The 23,445-nt window shown below is 34.8% G+C and overlaps 1 protein-coding gene across 1 annotated transcript in view; it reads left to right on the forward strand.

Annotated features, from left to right (window-relative positions):
* PKN2 (protein kinase N2) overlaps positions 1-19,623 on the forward strand; it is a 147,850-nt gene extending 128,227 nt beyond the window's left edge. The window contains exons 17-22 of the mRNA XM_046645588.1: positions 3,754-3,816; positions 5,026-5,102; positions 12,200-12,342; positions 16,553-16,660; positions 16,870-16,950; positions 17,038-19,623. Coding sequence (XP_046501544.1) covers positions 3,754-3,816; positions 5,026-5,102; positions 12,200-12,342; positions 16,553-16,660; positions 16,870-16,950; positions 17,038-17,241 — 676 coding nt within the window. The 3' untranslated portion in view covers positions 17,242-19,623. The remainder of the gene's footprint in view (positions 1-3,753; positions 3,817-5,025; positions 5,103-12,199; positions 12,343-16,552; positions 16,661-16,869; positions 16,951-17,037) is intronic.
* Positions 19,624-23,445: the final 3,822 nt, after the last annotated feature.

Below are 23,445 nucleotides of genomic sequence, written 5' to 3' on the forward strand. Positions count from 1 at the left end.
GCCAACTAGGACCATGGCTTTAAATACTAACTATACTCAGTACATTGTTAAGAGAAAAGATTTGTATCATGTATTTGTGTGAAGTATTTGCATTAGCATTTTAAAGGGTTATCTAAAAGAATATATGTTAAGTATTTGCTTGCGTGTGCATGATATCTCTGAAAGAATATAAAAGAAACTGGTCTAATTATTGCCTCCAAAAAAAGACACAGAAAGCATACTTTCACTATAACCCTTTTGGTAGTTTATGAATTTGATATTTTATGAAGATTTTGCTTATTCAAATGAATAAAAATAAATAATAGCAAATAATTGAGATTAAACATCCATATTTTTTTCTCCTGTTGTTGTATCAGTTTTATAGCTCAAGTATTAGAGCTTGGATTTAAACCTAGGGAAGTGCTCTTAATAGCTACACTCCGCATGCTTGTGTTTACCAAATTTCTATCTCCAGGCCTGGCCTCTTCCCTAAACTTCCAACTCTGATAACACTCAGTGGCTAACTTGACTTTTCCCTTTGAGTCGGCTGAGTATTTCTCATGTAACTTCTCAAACGGAACTCCTAATTTTTCTCATTTTCCCCGACCTCACCCACCACTCCCCAGGCCTTGCTACTCCTCTAGTCTCTCGATCTCATTGAATGGCAGGACCATCTCCCAGTTGTTCAAGACAAAACAGGGAGTCATTTTTAGTCCTCTTTTTCCCTCACATGCAACATCCAACTTAGTAGCAAGTCCAATCAATTCTACCTTCAAAACAAACCCTAAATCATAAAAATCATAAACCAATAGTAAACCTTTATTGGGTTCATTCTTGAATTTTCATCACTTATCTATATTCTGACAAAGTAGCAACTGATGTTTGTGAAGCACTTTCACTTTCACTCCTGTATTTGATTCTCATCATAATCATTACAACTATATAGAGCAGATAGTAGTACTACTGTCATACCTTCAAGTTTCAGATGAAGAAATAGGGGTTAGTTCTGATGCATAGTGAAGTTTTCAAAGAAGGAGCAAAAGCCAGAAGGTAGTAGAAAGCTACTAATAATTCATTCCTTGAATATTTAAAATTTAAAAACGGCATCTAGACTGTGCCTCACCCTGTGCTAACTGCCATGCAAATTTATTTGTTCTTGCTTTTTTATCCCCTTTTTTTTTTTTAAGAAATATAAAATCCACTCTGCCTTAAGGAACTTTTATTTTTGCTCAGGATATAAATCATATACAAAGAAAACAGTTAAGCCCAGTAAAATAGAAGAATAAAGTGCTACATTGCACTACTTCAAATCTGAAGTACCTTCCCCTCATCGTTCAGATCTAACTTTACATGTCATTTCTTTAACGGTCCTGTCCTTTAAAGAAATACAGTACCCTATATAAAATGCCACTACATCACTTACATCCAAATCAGGTCACTCTATTCTATTTTCTCCACAGCACTTTATTTATACCTGAAATCATCTTGTTTATTTATCGTTTACATTTATATTGTCTGTCTCCCTTCACTAAACGGGAGAGACAGGGACTATGTCTATTCTGTGTACTAGTGGGACACCTAGAAGGGTGGCTGGCATATACTAGGTGATCAGTGAATTTTTATTGACTGAGACTATGGAATCAAAATTAGTTTGATTCCTGGCTTTGCTGTTTTCTAGCTATAGACATATTAATTACTCTCTCTGAGAGCTTCATTTTCTGCTTCTGTAAAATATTTATCTTAAAGGCTTGATTTGAAGACTAAATAAGCTGATAAATAAAAATATCTAACACAGTACCTGACACATAGTAAGCATTCAAACAGTATACCCAGTTATTTGTTGAATATCATTATGTCAGTCTGTTTACAAAGAATGAAACAAAAGAGAAATAAAAGTATTTTTATAATTTTTACAGTATTTTTTTGACACCAAAATAAGTTTGCTAAAAACTTTACACTAAGCAATTTTAGAATTGCATTTGTTTTAATGGACTTTAGGTAAATCTTTTAAACTTCTGGTAAGTAATTATACAAGATCTAACATATAATGAAATAAGTATTTCTAATGATTGCATTTTAAAATTCTCCCAAATTATGGTCCCATTTTTGTAAAAATAGGTAAACACAAAACATAGCTGTATTATCTACATGTGCATGTAAATGCACTCTAAAAGTTTGAAGAATATTCAGCAAGCTGACAGGACTAGTTATCTGTATGAATGATAGTGGCATTGAGGTGAAATGGAAAGATGGATGAATGAAACATTGTGCTTTGAGGCAAGAGCATTATGTTTATTTTTTAGAGAAAATATCCATGTATTACTTGTATAATTAAGAACTGATTCTCCTAAGTTTCTTCTTATAGGCTGTTCTGTAGTAAAGGCAGGTCCGCATTTTTAAATTCATTCATTCATTTATTATCTATCTCGTAATGCAGTAATCCTATCATGTGTCAGGCATTAATGCTAAGTATTGAGGATAAACACTGAAAAAGACAAACATGGTTCTTATCCCTTGAGAATTAATATTCTAGCTGGGCTCAAGCTTTCCTAAGATCCAAACCCATTTGCCCAATTTCTAGACCTCTTCACCTGCCCCAAGGCAATTCAAAGTCAACCTGTCTAAAGCCAAACTCATTTTCCCCACAAAACTTTGGCTACTCCTGTATTTCTTTACCTATTCATTATACTAAGAAGGAAACCTTGAGTCACCTTCCACTTTTCCCTATCCCTCATCCTCTACAGCTAATGAGACATCAAGTCCTGCCTGCTAGTTTTAAAGTTTCTCTGGAATCCATCTCTTACTTTCTTTGTTGCCACTATGTTGGAGGTTCTCATGATCTTTCATCTGTACTGTCCTAATAGCCTTATCTGTTCTTTTTCCCTGTGGATATCTAACTACTTCTACTCCAAACTTCACACTACTATTCAAAAAATCTCTCTAACATAAATCTGATCATTCTGTCCAAGTGAAAAATGGTTTGGGGGCCAACCCGGTGGTGTACCAGTTAAGTTTGCACGTTCCACTTCAGTGGCCCAGGGTTCACTAGTTCAGATCCCAGGTGTGGACCTGTGCACCGTTTGTCAAGCCATGCTGTGGCAGGCGTCCCACATATAAAGTAGAGGAAGATGGGCATGGATGTTATCTCAGGGGCAGTCTTCTTCAGCAAAAAAAAAGAGGAGGATTGGTGGCAGATGTTAGCTCGGGGCTAATCTTCCTCAAAAAGAAATAATTTGATTCTCTATCACTAAGAGAAGAAATCGCAATATCTGTAATATGACATTCAAGATCCTTCATAACTTGACCCCAGGGTGTCTTCTCAGTCTCCTCTCTCACTACTACTTCTCCTTCCTTTACTTCAGCCACAACAAACTTGTTATCGATTGTCAAACATGTTATGCCTTTTATCCTCTATTCCTTTCCCTCTTAGGAGAATGCCCTGTGTTTCCCCCATGAAAGTTCTACCTTTCACATCATCCTTCTGCCTTTGTGGCATATTGTAATTTCTCCTACAGAACCAGATCAATGTCTGCTCTAAGGACTTCAGTGACTTCATCAGTCGAATGACTTCCATTGTAGACATTGTATTTTCCTTATTTTTAGTTTTACCGCCAATATTTAGCGTATAGCTTACTATGTCTGGCATATAGTAAAGACTAAATAAGTATTTGTGAAATTAGTTAACTGCAGAATTCTGCTTTGAAGCATAAAAGTGTAAACTGGGATTCAAGAGCAGTAGAATTTATTAAACTTTTGATTTAATTCTTCAAACAGATTTTATGCTGCATGTGTAGTTCTTGGGTTGCAGTATTTACATGAACACAAAATTGTTTATAGGTAAGTAAAGTTTTGATACTTTCTAATGGCTTACTTTGGTGTGAATTAGAATTAAAGATAATTAAGAAGGATATTTTATGTTTAACCAGCTTCTTAATTTTCACTTTCATATCATGTGACCTCTAAAAAAGTTAAATTCTGATTTTCAAAGACATAGTTAACATAATAATGATATGATGAACCTCTTTGTTCCTGATCTCTGCCTATTACCTAATTAGAAGAGTGAGACTAAAAGTTGGCCTCTTAATAACATGTCACCAGCAGTATTTATCCTAGTGAATATTTTACATTCAACTCATCCACTGCAAAAAACTTCTATAGACCAGTACTACTCAAAATTTGTCCATGATGAGTAAGATAAGTAGCTTGTGCCGGAATGTAAAACATCACCCTGCTTTCTTCATTAAGTCTTGTTGTCATCTAGACAGTGTGCTTGGTGACATAGCTGATGTATGTACTGGCACAGGTTCCTTATCAAATTGCAGACCAGTAACAAGTAGTTTATAGCCCAGCAGCTAGCCTGTGAGTGACACTTTGAATATCATTGCCCTAGACCAGATAAGTTATGGAAAGTCCAGGCAGAATTATAATGTCTATAAATGAACTATAAATGTCGGTTTATTCAAACTTCTAACAGTATTTTCAAGATAAGGATTTTCTCATGGTCCTATTTTACTCAAAGGATAAAATATTTTCAACTTAATTTGGAATCAGTTAGTACAGATAGATAGCTTTCTCTTTATTTTGAATTATTCTCTTAGAAGGTTAAAGCTGCCCCCCAATACCATGTTTATACTGTTATGTTGACAATTCGTTCTTATGGATGGTATGTAGGGCAAACTTCAAACTTAGTCCAAGTCAGATTATCACAAATAACAAATTAATAAAACCTGAGTTAAAGATACTTGAACTCCTTCCATGCTTTAAATATATATTTAAATAAATGAAACATTCCTCTTTTTAACGCATTCTCCCTTCTATATAACAGGGGGAAGGTTATTCAGAAACTGTATTATTTAGGGTAATAAACTTGCCAAAAGAAAGAAAAATGAACAATTGTAATATGGTATTTAAATCTCAAATCATAACTTGAAAAACTCATTGTTAGTAAAGCAAACATATGGCTCCTATTGAGATTAGTTTTTTACTACGTTATCTACTGATTTTATTGATTTTTTTTTTTCATTTTACATTTTTTATCCTGAACAGAGATTTGAAATTGGATAACTTATTGCTAGATACAGAGGGCTTTGTGAAAATTGCTGATTTTGGTCTTTGCAAAGAAGGTAATTGAATATTTTTAAGTTCCTTTTCTAATTGATTACTATTGCTTTGTACTTTGGTAGTTTTCAAGTCTGTCTGTGGAAAGCAAAATGTATTTTTAACTTCAAGTTATTTTTTATTAAGACATTGCAGATTGTTCATATAACCTAATTATCACATTATTTAAAAATTAGTCTATGGATATGAATAAGGTTAGTTTTTCAGAAATCATAGTATAAAACTAAGATTCCCTTTGTGTGATTAATAATTCTGTCACTACACTAAGAAAGCATTGGTTAAGCACCAAATTTTCTCTTTGCTGGGGCTGTACAGAGTGAATTACTTAGGCCTAATAACTTCTCTCCAGCTTCTTAAAACTTTTAACATTTTTTAAATAGGAAAAAATATATACATATATCTCGAGAATCTTTTCTATGTAGTTAAAAGTAAAAACGTAAGTAAACTGGGAAAATCTGAAACAGAGGTAGCATAACAAAGTATAAAGAGCATGGGCTTAGGTACCAGACAGTCCTAGGTTTGAATCCTGGCTCTGCTGCCTGCCGCTTATTTACTATGTGTCTTTGAACAAGTTACTTTTAACCTCGTTGAGTCTGTTTCCTCAACTATAAAAATGGATATAATCTTTCTTGTTTAGGATATTATGAGAATTGGAGATAAGTCTGTTGGCACAGTGCCTAACATATAGTAAATAGGTACAGGCATACTTTGGAGATATTGTGAATTTAGTTCCAGACCACTGCGATAAAGCAAATATTGCAATAAAGTGAGTCACACAAATTTTTTGGTTTTACATTGCATGTAAAAGTTATACTATACTGTAGTCTAGTAAGTGAGCCGTAACATTATGTCTAAAACAATATGCGTACCTTAAATAAAAATATTGTATTGCTAAAAAATTGTAACCATTATCTGAGCCTTCAGCAAGTTATAATCTTTTTTTGCTGGTGGAGGATCTTGCCTCGATGTTGATGGCTGCTGACTGATCGGGGTGGTGGTTGCTGAGGTTAGGGTGGCTGTGGCAATTTCTTAAGACAACAATGAAGTTTGCCACATCAGTTGACTCTTCCTTTCATGAATGATTTCTTGTAGTATGCAATGCTATTTGATAGCATTTTACCCACAGTAGAGCTTCTTTCAAAACAGGAGTCAACCCGGGGCCAGCCCGGTGGCACAGCAGTTAAGTTCGCACGTTCCACTTCAGTGGCCCGAGGTTCGCTGGTTTGGATCCCTGATGCGCACCTATGCACCACTTTTCAAGCCATGCTGTGGCAAGCATCCCATATATAAAATAGAGGAAGATGGGCACAGATGTTAGCTCAAGGCCAATCTTCCTCGAAAAGAAAAAAAAATTGGAGTGTCAGTGCTCTCAAATCCTGCCACTGCTTTATCTACTAAGTTTATGTGATATTCTGAATCCTTAGTTGTTATTACAACACTCTTCACAGGATCTTTACCAGTAGGTTCCATCTTAAGATATTATTTTCTTTACTCATCCATAAGAAGCAACTCCTTATCTGTTAAAGTTTTATTGTGAGATTGCAGCAATTCAGTCACATTTTCAGACCCCACTGCTAATTCTAGTTTTCTTGCTATTTCCACCACATCTACATCTGCAGTTACTTCCTCCGTAGAAGTCTTCAACTCCTCAAAGTCATCTGTGAGGGTTGGAATCAATTTCTTCCAGACTCCTGTTATTGTTGATATTTTGACCTCTTCTCATGAATCATGAATATTCTTAATGGCATCTAGAACGGTGAATTCTTTCCAGAAGGTTTTCAATTTACTTTGTCCAGATCCATCAGAAGGATCACTATCTATGGCAGCTATAATCTTACGAGATGTATTTCTTAAGTATTAAGACTTGAAAGTCAAAATTACTCCTTGATCCATGGGCTACAGAATGGATGTTGTATTAGCAGACGTGAGAACAATATTAATCTTGTTATACATCTCCATCGAGCTCTTGGATGACCCAGGCATGTTGTCAATGAGCACTAATAATATTGAAAGAAACCTTTTTTTCTGAGCAGTAGTTCTCAACAGTGGGCTTCAAATGTTCAGTAAACCATGTTGTAAACAGAGGTGCTGTCATCCAGGCTTTGTTGTTCATTTATAGAGCACAGGCAGAGTAGATTTAGCATAATTCTTCAGGTCCCTAGGTTTTTCAGAGTGGTAGATGAGCACTGGCTTCAACTTAAAGTCAGCATTTACATTAGCCCCTAACAGTAGAGTCAGCCTGTCCTTTGAAGCTTTGAAGCCAGGCATTGACTTCTCTTCTTGAGCTATGAAAGTCCTAAATGGCTTCTTCCAATAGAAGGCTGTTTTGTCTACACTGAAAATCTGTTGTTTAGTGTAGCCACCTTCATGAATTATCTTAGCTGGATCTTCTGGAGAACTTGCTGCAGCTTCTCCATCAGCACTTGCTGCTTCATCTTGACTTTCATGTTATGGAGACGGCTTCTTTCCTTAAACCTTGTGAACCAACCTCTGTTAGCTTCGGACTTTTCTTCTGCAGCTTCCTCACCTCTCTCAGCCTTCATAGAATTGAAGAGAGTTAAGGCCTTCCTCTGGATTAGGCTTTGGCTTAAGGGAATGTTGTGGCTGATTTGATCTTCTGTCCAGACCACTAAAACTTTCTCCATATCAGCAATGAGGCTTCTTATCATTCATGTGTTCACTGGAGTAGCACTTTTAACCTCCTTCAAGAACTTTTTCTTTGCATTTACAACTTGATTAAGTATTTGATGCAAGAGGCCCATCTTTTGGCCTATCTTGGCTTTCAGCATGCCTCCCTCATTAAGCCTATTCATTTGTAGCTTTTGATTTAAAGTGAGAGATGTGCAACTCTTCCTTTTGTTTGGACACTGAGGCCATTGTAGAGTTATTAATTGGCCCAGTTTCAATACTGTTGTGCCTCAGGGTATAGGGAGGCCTGAGGAGATGGAGAAAGACCAGGGAACAGCTGGTTGTTGGAGCAGTCAGAACATGTACAACATTTATTGATTAAGTTTGCTGTCTTATATGGGTACGGTTCTTGGCATCCCAAAACAATTAGAATAGTAAGATTAAAGATCACTGATCACAGATCATCATAACAAATATAATAATAAGGAAAAACTTTGAAATATTGTAAGAATTACCAAAATGTGACACAGAGACACGAAGTGAGCAGATGTTGTTGGAAAAATGGCTCTGATAGACTTGTTTGAGGCAGGGTTTCTACACACTTTCAATTTTTAAAAAACGCAATATCTGCGAAGTGCAGTAAAGCAAAGCACAATAAAACTAGATATGCCTGTATTCTTATCTTTACATTTAATACATTGTATTGTAATGGACGTTGTCTGTTTCCCCTCTACACTGGTAGCTTCTTGTTTCTTAGCTTTGTTTCCGTAGCACAGAGTATCATGCTTGGCACATCTTAACTATTCAGTGAATATTCAGTTAATAAGTAGTTGCAGGGGCTGGCTCCATGGCCAAGGGATTAAGTTCACGCGCTGCGCTTCAGTGGCCTGGGATTTCCCAGTTCGGATCCTGGGTGCAGACATGGCACTGCTCAGCAGGCCATGTTGAGGCAGTGTCCCACATGCCACAACTAGAAGGACCCGCAACTGTGTACTAGGGGGATTTGGGGAGAAAAAGCAGAAAAAAAAAGAAGATTGGCAACAGTTGTTAGCTCAGGTGCCAGTCTTTTAAAAAAAAAGTAGTTGTATGAATGAATGAACTTTTCAAATATATGTTCATCAGTTACCCCCTGACCTCCTAATTGCTGAATCCAATAAAAGTTTTTTTCACTTAGTGGATAATCTCTGTTTTGGACACTATTGATTTTTTTTTTTTTTTTTTTTTTTGCTAATGATTGATTAGCCCTGAGCTAACATCTGTTGCCAATCTTCCTCTTTGTTTTTTTCTTTTGCTTGAGTAGGATTAGCCCTGAGCTAACATCTGTGCCAATCTTCCTCTATTTTGTATGTGGGATGCCTCCACAGCATGGCTGATGAGTGGAGTAGTTCCACGCCTAGGATCCGAATCTGTGCACCTGCACTGCTGAAGCAGAGCACATGGAACTTTATCCATTTGGCCATAGGGCCAGCCCCTTGGACACTGTTGATTTAAATGCTTTCATTCGTCAGAGTCTCTCCTTAGCCCATTGCTCTTCACTGCTAGTTTTTAACTAGCCAGTATATGCTAATAATTCCCAACTTTATTACTTCCTTTCCTACCATACGTATTCAACTATCTACTAGAACGCACTACCTGAGTAGTCAATAGATACCTCAAATGCTGTACACACAAAACTAGTTTGTTTTCCTCAGATAGTCTAGTTCATCATTGATGTTGCCACAATCCTCATAATCTCCTAATCTGAAAACGTGGAATTATCCTTGATTCTGTTCTCTTCTCTACTTTCCACATCTAGTTAATCACCAAATTGTGCTGACACCTACTTCCTTAATATTCCCTAAGTTTTTCATTTCTCCTCTACTACTGCCAACCGTCATCTTGTTTTAATAAGACTACCTCAGTAGTCTCTTAAGCTTTTCTGTCTCTAGTCTTTTTCTCCCTCAAATTGGTCTGCCCATGTAATTGCTAAAATGCGGCAGGCATATATAAAGATAACTGACCGTGGTACACCCCTGCTGGAAACCCTTCAGTGGCTAAGATGTGAGATACAGTGCCCTTCCTGATCTGCCTGCCTATTTCTCCAGCCATATCTCTTGCAGCTCTCTGCCTAGTACTTTCTACTCCAGCAACAACAAAGCTTATAGTGTCTCTCCACCATCACCCATCCAACTCTATTTGCTCACTAATGTCTGTTCATCTTTCAGTCTCGACTCAGGTGTCACCTTCTCAGATAAGTTAGCTGAGACTCCTCTCCTCTGATCTCTACTCCATAGTCAGCTTTAGGAGCCCTTCTTCAGTGTTTCCACAATATCTTGCTCTTACATAATGTTATAAAATTATCAGTATATCTCTATTTTCCTCTAGTTTCCTGTAAGCCCCTTAAAGACAAAAACCATGTCTTATTTTCATTTTTGTGTTCCCATCACTTGGCACGGATGCCTCGAACATAATAGCTACTCAGAAAATATGTATTGAATAACTAGACTTAGAAAATGTGTTTTTCTTCATTGTCATAAAATATATATAGTACATTATAAAAATAATAGCTAACAATTTTTTAGCACTCACTGTGTGCCAAGCACTTTGCCAAGTATTTCATATGCCTGAACTCCTTTAATTTATAACAATCTTATGGAAGTAGATAGTAGTATTAACTGCTGCACGTAGATGAAGAAACTAGGCTTTGAGATTAGGCAACTTTCCCAAGCTCTCACAGCCAACAAGTGGCAAAAGCTGGCATTTAAACCCAGGTCTTTATAACTCCAGAGCTTTATGTTAACTAATTCCGTGGAGTTTTACCAATTTGAAGTCCTGGCTAATTGGGCCTACTTTGAATTTCCTTTAAAAATATCAGGATAAGCGGGACCAACCCAGTGGTCCAGTGGTTAAGTTTGCCTGTTCCGCTTCGATGGCCCGGGATTCGCCAGCTGGGATCCTGGGTGCAGACCTACGCACTGCTTGTCAATCCATGCTGTGGCAGGCATCCCACATATAAAGTAGAGGAAGGCCGGCACGGATGTTAGCTCAGGGCCAGTCTTCCTCAGCAAAAAAAAGAAGAGGATTGGTGGCAGATGTTAGCTCAGGGCTAGTCTTCCTCAAAAAATTAATTAATTAATTAATTAATTAAAATTAAAATATCAGGATAAAGGAGCCAGCCCAGTGGTGTAGTGGTTAAGTTCATATGCTCTGCTTTGGTGGCCCGGGGTTCACAGGTTCAGATCCCAAATGTGGACCTATATACCACTCATCATGCCATGCTATGGTAGTGTCCCACATAGAAAATAGAGGAAGATTGGCACAGATGTTAGCTCAGGGCCAATCTTCCTCACCAAAAAAAATATGTGTATATATCAGGATAAAATATATCAGAAATATATCAGAATTAATGAAATGTTATAATCATATTGTTATAACTGACGTGATATGTATGCATTACATTAAAATGTGACAGGTTTTATAATATTACTATAAACAAGACAAAAAATTAGAGTAATTGTATCCTAAAAATATGACGTATGTATTATGCTCTAGTTGTGAACAGAGCACAGAATAAAAATCAAAAAATATTAGTTCTGTTTCTGTCTTTGTTAACTTTTTCTTAATCTTAGCCAGGTTACTTAAAAAGCTTGTGTAGAGCTTATATAGGTATTATGTCAAATCTTCTTCAAAATAATATTTTATTGGAGAAAAAAATATGATAATGTTAAAGAAATTTTTCAAAAAAGAAAAAATTCCTCCACCCTAATGTGCTGATATATTTAATTAGTCCCTTCAAGTCTTGGTCCATAGACTTACAGATTCATTTGAAATTTTCAGTCATTGTAAATGCATACCTTTTTAAATTTAGAACTCAGAGCTTTTCTTTCAAATTGTTTCATAAGATGATGCTTATAATGAGCTTTTAACACTTTAGAATACATTGAGATATTATCTTCCATATATAGAATGTATATTTGATTAATTAATCTATTACTGAGTTATGAGGAACATGTATTCGAAAACTACTTAACTCAAATATTAATATATCTCTATGTTATACTACACATTTGGTCAATTCTTGATTACCTAAGGGTTTGCTTTTTGGTATTTTCTAAAGTATACTTAATGTTATTTTTATAATGAAGGAAATAAACTTATTTAAGGGTTGAATTGAAAAGATGATAGAAATTAAAGCTTAGAATCAGTTCCTTTTGTAACTTCTTAGCATCACTTATAATGACCAGAAGGAGAAAATAAGTAAATAAAATGAAGTATGAAATTTTATTTATTTTTACCCATTAATTTAATAGTCATTGCTATTACACAGTTTTTTCTATACAAATACTTAACATTTTTTTAAAAGCCTTTGATATATCTTGAGTTTGATCACCATGCACAAATGTACAACTTTAGTTTTATTTCCTAAGGATATCTTCTAATTTTTATGCTAGATTTTTTTCATTGCTAACAAATATTTAAATTTTACCTTTTTCAGGAATGGGATATGGAGATAGAACAAGTACATTTTGTGGCACTCCTGAATTTCTTGCCCCAGAAGTATTAACAGAAACTTCCTATACGAGAGCTGTAGATTGGTGGGGCCTTGGTGTACTTATATATGAAATGCTCGTTGGTGAGGTAAGCAGTATAAAATAGATGAGAGAGAAAGGAGGAAAGATGGTTGAAAGAACAAAGCATGTCATTTATAAAACACTTAATATGTCTCCTGCATAAGCAGAACCTAAGTTTTATAAATATTTATAATATACTAATAATTGCCTACGATTCTGTATTATCTTCACTGTCATTTTTAGATTTTTATATTATCTGTGGAATGTGTTACCAAGGCTTTGAAACTAGTTCCTCATATTTCAGTATTACTATGGTGATGTTTTATGATTTTAAGACAAAATCATATCTAACCGATCATTTCACAGGGAATAAAATAGCAGGAAGACTAATGAAAAGAATGTACTCTGTACCTGTAAAGAAAAGTCAGCTATACATTGGTCAAACATAAATCTTACCTTCAAAAACAGTACAGCAGATTTGAAAAGGTTAACTTTTTTTTTTCCTACTGTTTTCTTTGGATTAACTTAAATTTCTGGGGATGACTTAGTTGTACACAGAAATTGTTACCATTTAGGAAAGAGTGAATTATATCTAATAAATCAAGCAGTAATAAGAGCTAATCTATTTTGTTATAAATTGTTGGAAATGATAAATTAGAGAGGAATTGGGAAAGTGTAAATATTTAAACAAGTAATTGAAAACTTCTTAGACGGGCTTGATGATCCCAAGAGGTGAGAAAAATTACCTTATTGGGTTGGTTAATTGTTCTGCCATTTCCCCAGTGCCAACAAGCTTCCTTGTACATTCCAGGCATGAACAAATTAGGAGTTGAATGAGTGAATGACTGAATTATTGAGTTTCAGAAATTTCTAAAGTTTTGCTCTGTGATTGTAATTTAGTGGCACTTATCTCAAACAAACAAATAAATGATTTCGTCTTATGCAAATGACATCCTTTTTGGTATGTCAAATTGGAGTGGATACTTAGAAAAGGAGGAAAAGAAATAGCTAATTAAAATGTTTAACATGTGCTAGGCACTGTTCTATGTGCTTTATAAATATTAGCTCATTTAATTTTTCAGCAACCTTTCATGAGTTCAGTACTAGTCTTATTCCGATTTTCAGATGCATAAATGGAGACACAAAGAGGTTCATGGCTTGCTTCACGGCACACAGCTCTCATGTGGAGACCTGGGATTTTAACCCTGCCACTCTGGTTTCAGAACCTGTCTCCAAACCATTTTGCTTTGCTGCCCCCAGGATAGGGTTATTCGGTCCACTCAAACTTGTTTCTATTCTTAAGACCACTGGTCCAGATCAGAATTTTTCACGCCTATTTAAAAAATCTGCTGTATGATATTTTAAAATGGAAAGATTTATTTAATCCCTAACCCACCATGGTCTTTACTTTCTAAGGATATCAGAAGTGCTCATAATAGTTGTTTCTGTAAGCTCCGGCCTGCTTGAACTCACTTTTATTTTCTTCCTTTTAAAAGAAGCAACATTTCTATTGCTGCTTTTTAAATGTCGTGTTCAGTTATGTCTGAGATTTAATTAAGTTACCAAAAATTATATGCTTGCTTAAAATTTACTCTCCATATTAGAGACGGCATGCCAAAAATGTGAGTTTATTGCAGACTACTACAGAATTAAGAGCCAGTTGATTCTACTTCCTCCTGTTCTAAAGTGAGTGGAGGATTCGGCAGTGAACAAGTGAGGAAATTCGGTTCCATACTTTTTTAAAAGAGCTTCTAATTGAGCTCTTAATTACCTAGGAGGTAAATGGCAGTGAATCTGGCTATTCCTTCACAATTGCTTTTTGCAATTTCATTTCTCTTTATCACCTACCTAAGAGGGAGGATAGTTGGGAAAAGAACTAAACTTAAAACTCATCAATATACTTTATAATTTTATAGCATTGGTGAAACTTTAGCATAACTTTTTTTATCTGTGATAAAAGTAAAGTTTGACTAAAGCTTATGTGTAATTTCTCTGGTATTATAAGTAATTGAAAAATCACTGAATATATCATGCATTTCCAAATTTGTATTTGAATTTATGAGTTTTGAGGACTGAAAAAGACTCCAGGAATAAATTAATGTACCAGGTCCCCTTTCCCTGTGTCACATGAGAGTGAAGTACAAAGAAGTTGAAGGTAATCTTAGATACTGGAGTTAGATACTTGACGTCCGAACAGACTGTTGGATTTTTATATGTGTTTAAAACACAATTGCTAACCTTTCGTTGTTAGCCCTGTTAGCTTCTTTGATTAGCCCTGAGCTAACATCTGCTGCCAATCCTTCTCTTTTTTTTGCTGAGGAAGACTGGCCCTGAGCTAACATCCATGCCCATCTTCCTCTACTTTATATGTGGGACGCCTGCCATGTCATGGTTTGCCAAGCAGTGCCATGTCCGCACCCGAGATCTGAACCAGGGTTTGCCAGGCCACCAAAGCAGAATGTGCACACTTAACCACTGTGCCACTGGGCCAGCCCCTAGCCCTGTTAGCTTCTTATACAATAGTCCTCCATTATACATGGTTTTGCTTTCCACGGTTTCAGTTACCCACAATTGATTTGAAATGGAAAATTCCAGAAATAATTCATAAGTTTTAAATTATGCATTGTTCTGATTATCATGATGAAATCTCATGCTGTCTTGCCTGGGATGTGAATCATCCCTTTGTCCAGCGTATCCAGACTGTATACACTAACCACCCATTGGTCACTTAGTAGCCATGTCGGTTATCAGATCGACTGTCATGGTGTCTCAGTGCTTATGTTCAAGTAACCCTTATTTTATCTAATAATGGCCCCAAAGTGCAAGAGTCGTGATGCTGGCAATTTGGATATTCCAAAGAGAAGTTGTTAATCTCTTACTGTGCCTAATTTATAAATTAAACTTTATCATAGGTATGGTTATATGTATAGGAAAAAGCCACAGTGTGTATCGGGTTCAGTTACTATGTGAGGTTTCAGGCATCCATTGGGGGTCGGAGATAAGGGAGAACTACTGTACTCTCTTTGCAGAAACAAGGACCTGTAGCATCTTAACAAATATCTAGATGTGTCTTCACTCTTCAGCCTTGTAGAGTGACAGTGTTCACATGCAAAATTAACTGATCAAATAGGAGACGAAAGTGCTTTGTATTAACGCTTAACATTTTGGTTGAGAATCCTTGTGAAATAGAATTTTCCCCTGACTTGCTGTCTCAATCCCAGAAAGAAATTACATTGTCCCACATAGTAGGTATTTTATTTATATATTTTGAATGAGTGAATAAACAGAGTACAGTTGTGATAACTGAGAAGTTTGACATTTTCTTAGATGTGAGCAATAAGATTGGCAGATCACCCTTAGGAAGTTGGGTTCTGAATTCATTTCCACTAATTTCTCAGGTCAAAGATCCCTCCTTTTCCATTGATATTGCTTTCTACTTGGCTCTTATTCTTTAATACCTTATAGGAAGCAAGCAGCCAAATCTAAGCCGTCTGGAATTCTGAGGTAGTAAGTCACATTTCATAGCCACTTTTTCAGCATAGTTGAGAGTTTATCACTTTGTACATCAAATTGTTATACTGAATATAATTTAACTACTTTTTTATGACTTGGGCTCATTATTGTCATTATAATAATACTCTGCTTACTGAAATGCCCCAAGACCTATTGTGTAAAGCATTAAATATTCCTGGAAATGTGTGCTTTTTGAGTTCCTTTCAGTCTAATTTTGTTGGCAGCTGCTTCTTAGTCCAGTCATTATGCCTGCAAATCTCTAATTGTGTTTCGCCACTGTTAATTTGCTATTGACTTTGAAATTCGAAGTATATCCTTATCTGATGTATTTCCACAAACTCTGTGCTTCTCTCTGTAATAACAGTCATTACCATATTTACCTTACCATTTCCTTTTCTCTTTCCACAAGATTCTGTCTGTTATCTAAATATTTCCCACTATCTAATAGGCATTCAAAATATTGACCATCTGGCCAGGTAAATAAATAAATGAATGAAATGGAATGGAGTGAAATTAAATGAAAATGATATTATACAATATGACAAAAGTTGTTTTTAGGGTCTGTGAAATAAATTTAGAGATTTCGATAAATGATCCTCTGGGTGATAGATACATGTCTATTGTGGTTTCTTGTAGTCCTTATTTGGTGTTTTGGTGATTTTTTTTTTTCCCTCACTGTGTGGTTCTTGGTTGTACTTTGGATAGGGGATAAGATTTTACTGTATTAAGACTCATTTTTACTTACTCAAAGATATTTTTTCTAGTCTCCCTTTCCTGGTGATGATGAAGAGGAGGTTTTTGACAGTATTGTAAATGATGAAGTAAGATATCCAAGGTTCTTATCTACAGAAGCCATTTCAATAATGAGAAGGGTAAGAGTCAATGGTTTATAAACTACTTAAATTTTTTATATTGAAGGACATTTCCCAGTAGAACTTTAGGAGTTATTTTTCAATTCATAGATGTTGCATGGTTTAGACAAACACATACCAAAAAACATCTAAATCTTTACAAGTTTTGAGCATCCTTATCAATGAAGTTGCTGGTTTTATTTTAAATTTTATACTCTATGTTGTGTTAGCTATTAAGAAGAAATCCTGAGCGGCGCCTTGGAGCGGGTGAGAAAGATGCAGAGGATGTAAAAAAGCACCCATTTTTCCGGGTAGGTATGAAAATTTAAAAACTTTTATGAAACTTTAGCAATTAGGAGTAGGAAACTAAACTGGCCATTTTCTATTTTGTAATCCAGCTAATTGATTGGAGTGCTCTGATGGACAAAAAAGTAAAGCCGCCATTTGTACCTACCATTAGAGGACGGGAAGACGTTAGTAATTTTGATGATGAATTTACCTCAGAAGCACCTATTCTAACTCCACCTCGAGAACCAAGGATACTTTCAGAAGAGGAGCAGGAAATGTTCAGAGATTTTGACTACATTGCTGATTGGTGTTAAGTTCCGAGACACTGTGAAACCAAGCAGACTGACTGACAAGATGACCTCTTAAAAATAGCAACACTTAATTTGCTCTCTGTGCCATCAGTAGCTTCTGAGATTTTTTTTTAAACACATGAAGATTTGTTTAAAAGTCCTATTCTAATACCTTCTTGAAAACTGGCTTCTTGACGTGTTTTCAATGTAAATCTGAGCACTGGAAACAGTTTCATGGAGTTTAAGCTGAATGGACACCAGCCATGAAAATCTATCACAAATGAATACTTTTGGATCAATAGTCTATTTTTTAAAAAAAAAAAAGGAAAAAGGAAAAAAAACACTCTTCTACAGTCCCTAGCTTTGCTGTATGCCTGCTTTAAGTAGAAGGAAGATTAATCAGTTAACTTCACTTGGCTGTATTTTACACAAAGTAAAAGAAAGGCTTGGGATGCTATTACTCTTCACACATTGTATGATTCCATTTGAATAAGGCAAATGCTCTTATTTTTTTAAAGAAATTACTTTAATATCAAAAAAATGTAGTAGTAGTTCGTGCATACTTTTGGGCTTTTTTTTAAAAAAAATGAAATGAATTGACATCTTGTTTTATAAATTTTCTATATTTATTAGGGAAAAATTTTTATTGCCTTATCTTTACCAACCATGTAACAGAGCCTCATAGCTTTCCAACAGAGCTACTTGCCAAACAGTTTTTTTTTTTCTTAAGCCATGCTGAAACAAACAGGAACAACTAAACATCAGCATTTACTTAAAATTTTAAGAATGAGGACTTCTGATCAGCCTGAACCAAGATACTGTGTTACCTGTATGCATTCCCAAAGTCGAGACATTCAGTATGTGCAGTCATACCTTCCTCCAAAATTAGTGAACTGATTCCTCTTTTTGTGATATTCATTGTACATTTATCAGCCTAGTTCATCTTATTCTTGTGTCTACTGTAGAAGGGAACCATATCTTTGTTAAAACATAGGGATTATCATTGTATACTTGCTGTGAACATGTATATGTGCAAGTTGTAATGTATTCTATGTTGTAGGTTTATTATTTAATTCACCACTTCATCACTTTTGTACAGTGGCCACCAGACACCTCAAACTCCAGCGTTTATGTTAAGTGCATTTGTACATTTTAGGCCACTGGATCCAGATTTTATATTGGCAGTTACTGAGGGCAAAAGCAATATATTGTAACAGAATGTATAAATATTTTTGATAAAACAGTCTATATTTTATAAAAATTATTATAACACTAAAGCTGTACCTCAAAAGTCTCAAAAATAATTTGATCAAATACTTTTTTACAACTCTTCAGAGGATCCATTTGTGGCTTTTTTAACGCTCTTATAGGAAAGTCTTTTTGTAAGCCATGACTTTTCCACTTGCCTGGAGTTTTTTGGGGGGTTTTTGTTTATTTCTTTTTATTTTTTTCCCTCCTAGTGTATGACTTCATTTTTTTTCCTTAGTTCAATAATAACATCTTTGATTCTGTGCTTAGCATGTTAGGGTCATCATACCTCAGGAATAGCAAGTGTTGTTAACTAACCATAATGAATTAACTATTTAATCACAGTAATCTCATGTCTTAATTGTTCAAGTTCAAATCCTATGAGAAACATGAAAGCACATTGATTTATAGAGTTGAGCTAAAAACATAAATATTTCAGCCTTGCCAGGGTGTGTTGGCATATTTTTATTGTACTCTGTGTAAAATTGTTCAGAGATAATTCATATTTCCTTCCAAATTGATTATTACCCAAGATCCTTTGGGGGAAAATCTTATAGAAAGAGGGAGCAATATGCTGTTTAAAGTTATTTTAAAATGCCAGTTAACTTCCTTGGTAAAGGACAATAGAGGATCTTAGCTTAATTGTCTGGCTTTAATTTAAACAGTGTTAACACAACATTAAAAAAAAACACTACATACTTTTGAGGTACAGTCTGCTCACCTTTTCTGGTTCTCAAATATACATAGACAGCAGTGTCGAAAATAGGCTTTTAGCATTAAAAACTGACGTAGCATTTTGTAACTACACAATGTACAGAAATTTTTTTTAATTGAAGTCAATCACTAAAAAAAATTATAGGGCAGGGTATATTCACACAATTAAGCTGAAGAAAGCACTAATTTTTTCTGTAGTCTTTAAAATATATATATTTTAGTCAGATTTAAAATTTTTTAACTCTATAGAGTGTAAATATATTTTGCTATTACTGTATGTGTAAGTGACTGCTCAAGCACTTTGTAAGGAAATTAGGAAATTTTAGAATGGTACACTATGCATTCAAATGAAATGTGCCTTTAACTATGTCATTCTAAGAAGTGTTTTGCAGTCATAAATTACCACAAATGCACAAATTAAAGTTTAAACAGATTGTAATTTGTAACTTTGGTTTTAAGTATTATTTCCTTTTGAAAACTTCCTATTGGTCAAATTATGCATTCGCTATACTGTGTTCAAGATCTCAAAGACTAATTAACTTTAGCCTTCTTACGAGTACTTTTTCTCTTGGGGGGGTGCAAAATTGTGAAGATTTGGAGTAAATTGTACACTGATAATGATGGGAAAAGTTTGCATTCTACTTCTGTAAGATCAGTAGCGTCTTTCATTCAGTGGATATTTATGGAATGCCTTCTCTGTGCTGGCCACTGAAGATAGAAAGGTGGAAAAAAAATCAAAGTCTTCATAAATGAAGAACAATATGCATTAATGCTAAAATTCAAGCATCAGTGTTATATATACTTTTCTCTTGCTTGAGATTAACATTTTATTTTAGGACCTGACCTTTCAGAAAATACGTAAATGTAAACAGAATAGTAGCCATTTTGTAGTCATCTTTTTCAAAAATTGTAAATGGAATGTTTTAGAAATATAAAATGATCCATGCTATCCCTGTAACACAAATTGAGGTCATAGAAATTACCATTATATGTTGACTAGGTGAAAGCTGCATTATAGATTCAAATCTAACAAAATTTTCACAGGTGCTGCTGATCTTCCCTAAGCAAGTGAGGGTGAGTATGAGAAACCCAAAGGAGCAAATCCCAATCCATGGATCATAATCTTAATTTAGAATTCTCATTTACCTACTAGCTATCTTTTGAGATCTACTGTTTCTCTGAGATACTAGCTTTATGTGTGTGTGTGTATATACATATATAAATATTATATGTATTTATAAGCATATTTATATAAATATATAACAAATATATAAATAGAGGGAAGTTTTTAAATAATTCCTAATTGTCAGAAGTCTTGCATAATTTCCAACTCTAGTATCATGACCAAGTAGAAGCTCTAAGACCTCCAATAAAACACATAATTTGACGCCTTGCTGGTCTCATTAGAGATAAGAGTGGTCTCTGGCAACCCCTCACCCCAAAACAGGCAAATAAACTTGAACCTGAATCTGAGCAAGCCCAGGGTTTCAGCAGCCAAGAGGTAGAGGGTGCCCAAGCACAAGAGTGGGAGTACTGAGACGTTAGGACTGGAAGTTGAGTCTACAGAGTAGGCCAGAAAAGTAGGAAGTTGAAGAGGGTGAGAGCCAGAATGGCAGGGACCTGGTTTTAGAAATGCAGGCACCCAGAAGAAATGGGTTTACCAAGGATGCATTCCTGTAGCAACACCATTATGAAGCATAACAAACCTTGCAAAGCAGAACAACTTATGTTCTGTGCTAAAATCCTCAACAGGAGCTCAAGTTCTAGTTTGCAAGTCAATCTCTACTAGTAGAATCAGATACTTTCTGAAGGAAAGCTTCTCCAGGATGGTAACATACAACTTCCACAGATTAAGATCAAGTAATTCGCTGTCAAGGATTACCAAACATATGACAGACAGCAATCTACCTTGAATGAGAGTCAAGAAAAAGTGAATTTAGACATCCCCTCCAAAAAATTACAAATATTAGAATTCCCAGATACAAAATATAACTATGTATCAAATGTTTATATGCATAAAATTAACAGGATAAATGTAAAATTTTAAAGAAATTAGCACTTTTAAAATACAAAAATAAAAAATATAATTGATCAAACTTTAAACTCAGCGGAAGGGTTAACAGGAGATTAGACAGCTGAAGAGAGAAATGGAGAACTGGAAGATAATATCTGGAAAATAAATCCTGAAAAAATCAAATAAAGAGATAAGGAAATAGGAAATATGAGAGGAAGGTTAAGAGATATAGAAGATAGAATGGAGACCCAAGAGGAAAGAATGAAACAGAGGCAATATTTAAAGAGAGAATGGCTACACATTTCCCAGAGGTGAAAAATATCCAAGAAGTACAATATTCTCCATACAGGATAAATATAAATAAATTTATGCATAGAACCATTGTAGTAAAACTGCAGACCACCAAAGACAACATCTTGAAACTACCAGGAGAGAAAGCACTAATTGTCTATAAAGGAGAAACGAGCAGCTGACCTCTCATTAGCAGCGGTGGAATCAGTAGAATGTTGTCTTCAGAGCGCTGGCAAACAAAGTGTCAACTTGGAATTGTGTAGAAAGTAAAATTTTTTTTTTAAGAAAGAGCAAATAAAAATTTTTTTTTAAAGAAGGGTTTACTATCAAGGGTCCTACTCTAAGGAAGTGCTTAAGAAGAAGGAAAATGATCCCAGATTGAATCCATGATACAAAAAAGGTTTGTGAACAAATAATATGGTAAACACTTAGGTAAATCTAAATAAACCAAATCAATAGATAGGAAACTTTTTTTCCTTTTAAATTAACAGAAATTCTGGACAGCAATAGTAAGAAAATTGAGAGAGAAAAGATCAGAGCTAAAGTATTGTATTGCTGGAGTGACAAGTTATCGATTAACTTTGATTAAATGTACACCATAAAATGTCAAGGATACTCACTAAAAGAATATAGTGCATATAAATTCCAAACCAAAAGGTTAGATGGTAGAAATAAACCCAAATGTATCAGTAATCACAATAAATGTAAATGGAGTAAACTCAAGGTATAGATTTTTTTAAAATCCAGCTTTATAATACTTAGAAAAAGATACATCTAAAATATAAGTAATACATATAAGTTGAAAGTAAAAGTATGAGGGAAAATATATGATGCAAAAACCATTCAAGCTAAACCTGTAGTAGCTCTACTGATATCAAACAAAACAGATTTTAGACCCACCATGAAAAAATAAGTATCAGCAAGAGTTTCTACATAATGATACAAGATTCAATTTGCAAGAAAGCTATAATAATTCTAAGATGTTAGGCATCTAATAAGATAGTCTCTAAATACATAAAGCAAAAATTGTTAAGAGTTACTGGAGAAAACTCACAAATAACCATCAAGGTGGAAGATTTCAACTCACATTGTTAGACAGCAGACTTTTTTTTTTTTTAAGGTGAATTGTCTTTTTTTTTTTCTGTTGAGGTTATGATAGTTTACAACCTTGTGAAATTTCAGTTGTACATTATTATTTGTCAGTCATATTATAGGTGCACCACTTCACCCTTTGTGCCCACCCCCAACACCCCTTTCCCCTGGTCACCACTAATCTGTTCTCTTTGTCCACGTGTTTATCTTCCACATATGAGTGGAGTCATACAGAGATTGTCTTTCTCTATCTGGCTTATTTCGTTTAACATAATACCCTCAAGGTCCATCCATGTTGTTGTGAATGGGATGATTTTATCCTTTTTTATGGCTGAGTAGTGTTCCATTAGACAGCAGACTTTTTAAAATCAGCAAAAATATAGAATATTTGAATGCAATAAGCTTGATCCAATGGACATATATAGAATTCTGGATCCAGCAATTAAGAGATTCCACATTCTTTTCAAGCACACATGGAGCATTTATAAAAATTGAGCCATAAAACAAATTGCAGAAAATTACAAAGTATACTTATACTGATTATATTTTCTAAATGGTTAGAACAAAAAGATTTTAAGAGCTATATATGTATTTGAAAAAAATTTTAAATACTTTTTAAATAATGGATCAAAAGAAGAAAGAATAGTGGTAATTAAATACTTATAACTCAATAATAGTAAAAACATTACGTACCAAAACTTGAGGGATATGGCAAAAGTGGTGCTACCAGGGGACTTTGTAAACTAAAGTTAGAAAAAGGAAGGTTAAAAATTGATCAAGTTATTCAACTTAAGGAGTTAGAAAAAGAGCAACAGAATAAACTGAAAGTAAATAATAAAAATAAGCAAAATAGAAACAAAAGCCAAAAG

Source organism: Equus quagga, chromosome 18, assembly GCF_021613505.1.
Source record: "Equus quagga isolate Etosha38 chromosome 18, UCLA_HA_Equagga_1.0, whole genome shotgun sequence".
NCBI lineage: Eukaryota > Metazoa > Chordata > Mammalia > Perissodactyla > Equidae > Equus > Equus quagga.